The sequence below is a fragment of the Populus euphratica genome, unplaced genomic scaffold (assembly GCF_000495115.2).
Source record: "Populus euphratica unplaced genomic scaffold, PopEup_1.0 scaffold245.1, whole genome shotgun sequence".
Classification (NCBI taxonomy): Eukaryota; Viridiplantae; Streptophyta; class Magnoliopsida; order Malpighiales; family Salicaceae; genus Populus; species Populus euphratica.
The window spans coordinates 264,322-269,610 of NW_011500127.1; the positions used below are offsets into that span (position 1 = coordinate 264,322).

Below are 5,289 nucleotides of genomic sequence, written 5' to 3' on the forward strand. Positions count from 1 at the left end.
CTCTCGCTTTAAAAATTAATTTTAAGTAGTACCTCTAATGTTGCGCCGGTACCCTCACTAATTTTAGGCTTTTTGCCCAAGATCAATGTAGAAAATGGAGCCGAGGATGATGAACCATCCATCATACAGGTTTGTAAGTTAAGAAGATTTCCCTCCATGTTTGTTTGATATGAATAAGGTAAACCAGTGGTTTCGTCGCTGTTTCTGCAGTGTCAGTGCAGAAGCAAAAACACAGACATCAGCACCAATAGAAGCAGACACATGCACATCACTCATCAAGCAATGCGGCAGGTCCCTCCATTCCCTCAAAACTTTCCATGCCTCCATGCTCAAATCCCACCTCCACCGCAACCTCCACTTCCTCACTAACCTCATTGCCCAATACGCCTCTTTGGGCTCCGTTTCTTACGCCTACTCCCTCTTCTCTTCTACCCCATCCGCCGATCTCTTCCTCTGGAATGTCATGATTCGTGGCCTTGTAGATAATTCACATTACGATCATGCCATTCTTCTGTACAAACAAATGGTGAGATTAGGCATTCAGCCCGACAATTTTACCTTCCCTTTTATTATCAAGGCCTGCAGCTGTCTCCGCCACTTTGATTTTGGTATTCGGGTTCATCAAGATGTTGTTAAATTTGGATACCAGTCTCAAGTTTTTATTTCCAATTCTCTCATTACCATGTATGGTAAATGTGACAAGTATGAGCTTTCTCGCCAAGTGTTTGATGAAATGCCTGAGAAAAATGCTGTTTCGTGGAGTGCTATAATCGGTGCTTGCTTGCAGGATGACCGTTGTAAAGAAGGTTTTTCATTGTTTCGGCAGATGCTAAGTGAGGGATCTAGACCCAGCAGGGGTGCTATTTTGAATGCGATGGCCTGTGTTCGTAGTCATGAGGAAGCTGATGATGTTTATAGAGTAGTTGGAGAAAATGGACTTGATTTTGATCAGTCTGTCCAGAGTGCAGCAGCCGGAATGTTCGCTCGATGTGGGAGAGTGGAAGTTGCAAGAAAGTTGTTTGATGGCATTATGAGTAAGGATTTGGTGACATGGGCAACAATGATCGAGGCTTATGTCAAGGCTGATTTGCCTCTTGAAGCTTTAGGCCTTTTAAAACAAATGATGTTGCAAGGGATATTCCCTGATGCTATCACCCTTCTTGGTGTGATCCGAGCTTGTTCTACTCTAGCATCTTTCCAGCTCGCTCATATAGTTCATGGGATCATAACTACTGGGTTCTTCTACAATCAATTACTAGCAGTAGAAACTGCCCTGATTGATCTTTATGTGAAATGTGGAAGCTTAACATATGCTAGAAAAGTTTTTGATGGGATGCGGGAGAGAAATATCATCACATGGAGTGCCATGATTTCAGGCTATGGGATGCTTGGCTGGGGAAGAGAAGCTCCCAACCTCTTTGATCAAATGAAGGCTTCTGTAAAGCCAGATCATATAACATTTGTATCAATATTGTCAGCATGTAGTCATTCAGGTTTAGTTGCTGAAGGATGGGAGTGCTTCAATTCCATGGCTAGAGATTTTGGAGTCACACCAAGACCCGAACACTATGCATGTATGGTTGATATTCTAGGCCGTGCTGGAAAGCTAGATGAAGCTTGCGATTTTATTGAGAGAATGCCAGTAAGGCCTAATGCAGCTGTCTGGGGGGCACTTCTTGGGGCATGTAGAATACATTTAAATGTAGACCTTGCTGAAACGGTAGCAAGAGCATTATTTGATTTGGATCCTTATAACGCTGGGAGATATGTCATTTTGTACAACATTTACACATTGACTGGCAAAAGAAAAGAAGCTGATTCAATTAGAACACTTATGAAGAACAGAGGGGTGAAAAAAATTGCTGGGTACTCAGTTATAGAGATAAAAAACAAGTTCTATGCATTCGTAGCTGGGGATAGGTCACACCCACAAACAGATCTAATTTATTCAGAGTTGGAAAGATTGATGGACAGGATTCGTCAAAAAGGGTACACACCAGATACAAACTTTGTATTGCATGATGTCGATGAAGAGACAAAGGAGAGCATGCTTTACTTGCATAGTGAGAAGTTGGCCATTGTGTTTGGCCTCTTAAATTTGGGCCCCGAGAGTGTAATCAGGATTAGGAAAAATCTTAGGGTATGTGGGGATTGCCATACTGCTACCAAGTTCATCTCTAAGGTAACTGGAAGGGAGATTGTTGTGAGAGATGCTCATAGATTCCACCATTTCAAGAATGGAGCATGCTCTTGCAGGGATTATTGGTGAAATGTGTTTGAATGATACGAGTGCCGGTAGATGATGAATATATGACTGGTTGCTAGTCACTATTTCCATCAAATTCAAAGGGCTTTTGAGCTTAAGATCTGGTCAGTGTGGGGTGGCCAGCTCAAAGGAATTTGTTAATGGCATCCAATCTCCTAAGCTGCAAAATAGCATGTGAAGTCCACCTTAAATTTTGTTTTGTGTCTTACCATACAGGCCACTAGTGCCATTACTCGGTAGCTTTTAGTTTATGATACAATACAGGTGACAATTCTCACTTCACTTTACAAGATCAGTTTGTCAGCTCTGTAAATTTGTATATCTAGAACAGGGAACTAGGGAGTTAACCAAAATCACGGACTGACTTTCACTGCACTGAACATTCCACGTTAGACATTAATTTGGAATATTCTCCTTGTGGATTTGTCCCTGAAATTAATTGGATAATTTAATTAATTTACTATGTACTAATTCATATTATTTCTCTTGATGTGGTATGAATTCATTAATATTATTTCTCCAGTCTTTTATAATAAGTTGAAGCAATTTATCTTAAAAAGGTTAATATTATTTCTTTAGTCTTTACTTCATTTGCTTTTATATTTTAAAAGTATTTTTAGAAAAATTAAAAAAATTATTTTTTTTATGCTTCAAATGAATATTTTTTTTGTGTTTTCAAATTATTTTGATGTGTTAAAATAAAAAATGATTTTTAAAAAAATAAAAAAAATTATTTTGATGTATTTATAGGTGAAAAATACTTTAAAAAACAACGGTTACCATATTCTCAAATACCCTATATTAATCTCATACCATTTGTGAAAGGAGGAAAACTTATTAGTACTTAAAAATATATTTTTATTAAGATTTTATATTATCATTTTGCACTTGAAGTATTATTAAATTCCCTAACTTAAGCATGTTTTATAATAACAAATTTGATAATATAAAATAGCTTTAATTTATGGTAAATACTTATTTTAAATGCAGACATGTCTCATAATTTAAATGATTGATTGATATGATTAACTATTGAAAATGAAAGAATGAAGAAAAGCTTCATAATTTAAATGATTGATTGATATAATTAACTATTGAAAATGAAAGAATGAAGAAAAGGCTAAGCTTAGAAAAGAGAAGCTGATCCAATTCAAATTGTAACACTATTCAGTCATTTGATCATATTTAAAACTGTAAATCTTGGATTTTAATTTAGTTTATATGACTACAAAGCTAAAATATATGTCTAAAACATTCATCAAGAGTCCAAGACTCAATTCTGTCGTTTGAAAGTCCAAATCTTAGCATAAAAGGAGAAGTTTGAATCTGTCCTGCAGCCTAGAAATTGTTCAATGTTCAGCTTATATCTCGAGTTCTAGAAGTCCAAATGTATCGATTTTTTTTTGAAAAGTTGAGACAATTTTCCAGAACTTTGATGAAGATTATATGTTCAAATTCTGATGTTAGCAATGATGTTTTGTTCAAACAAGAAGATAAGGATTGTCACCAAGTCAAGAAGTGCCCACCCACTCAATAATTAGTCATCAAATCAATAGTTTCAAATTTTGGTCTATTAAAGAAAGCATTTGTCATGCATTTAGGTATGTTGGTTTTCAGGTCAAGATCATACTATTTATTTCTTTTTTTATATTTTTGTAATGTTTAAGTTTTATTTCATGTTATATTTTTCTTAATCTCTTGTTTATACTTTTCATTTCCTTTACTATACTTATGTTATTATATTGTTTATTTATGTTTTTTTTTCTTTATTATGTTAAGCTAAGCTTATTATGTCAAGGTGAAAAAGTTTCACTAATAGTGTTAGAATAGGTATAATATAAATTCAATATGGACTTAATTGTTTATATCTAAGAAAGTTTTCTATTAACGTGTCTTATCTTTTTATTTTATTAATTCTTAATACCTTGCTTGTTAAATGGTTAATCTAGATTTGTGTTATATAACACTTGATACAACAAATGCTTGCCACTTTTACAGCCAACCATATGGTATAACCTACACATGTGCTATGGAAGAAACTTGATTTATTGTTAACATAAGTTAGCATCATGAATTCTTGCCAATATTTAAAAGTGTGGTGTTACTTAAATAAGATAATTAATATAATCATGTTAAAAATTTATAATGACCTATTAAGGATAAATCATCCAATTAGAATATTCTTTGTGTGTGATTTTTAGTTGAGTAATAAAAAGAGTTTATACTATACTTATTTGAAATACCATTAGTAGATCCTCTAATATTGACAATTGTTTTTATTATTGTTTAAAACTCACATTAATCATATATCTTAAAGTCATATTTAACTCATCATCATCATCACCACCATCACCACCACCATCATCATTATTACTATTATTATTATTATTTATAATTTATATAGTTAACCTCTGTGTGGTTTGATCTCGGTTTTGCTAGATTATTTATTACTTCAACACTCCTATACTTGGAAGAAGATATCAACTTTTGATCGTGTTAATTATCCTTTTTAGCCATATTTTATGAAAATAATGAGGATTTTTTAGAAAGTCTACCACTTAATATGTGTGTCCAAACTCTCATGTAATTGCAGAAGAAAAGAAAAGGAAAAAACAAAAATTAAAAAAACAATAAAAGTGAAAAGAAAAATAAAATAAAATATATAATTTATATTGTAACTTATCTCCCCGGTAACGACACAAGAAACTTGACACAATCAAAAGATTGATATCTTATCCCAAGTGCAGGAGTGTCAAAGTAATAAATAACTCGACAAGACCGGGGTCTAACCATGACACGACCAAAAGATTGATGTCTTCTCTCAAGTGTAGTAGTGTCGAAATAATAAATAACCCGGAAAGACCGTGGTCGAACCACAAGAGGTTAACTATATAAATTATAAATAATAATAATAACAGCAACAACAGCAACAACAACAACAACAACAACAATAATAATAATAATAGTGGTAGTAGTAGTAGTAATAGTAATAGTAATAGTAATAGTAATAACAATAATAATAT

At 33.6% G+C, this 5,289-nt stretch overlaps 1 protein-coding gene across 1 annotated transcript; it reads left to right on the plus strand.

The window, feature by feature from the left end:
- Nucleotides 1–2,735, plus strand: LOC105110305 (pentatricopeptide repeat-containing protein At1g11290-like). The gene is made up of 2 exons (XM_011005297.1): nucleotides 1–129; nucleotides 211–2,735. The coding sequence occupies exons 1-2, from the start codon at nucleotides 95–97 to the stop codon at nucleotides 2,267–2,269; spliced, it is 2,094 nt and encodes a 697-aa protein (XP_011003599.1). The 5' UTR covers nucleotides 1–94; the 3' UTR covers nucleotides 2,270–2,735.
- The last annotated feature ends 2,554 nt before the right edge of the window (nucleotides 2,736–5,289 follow it).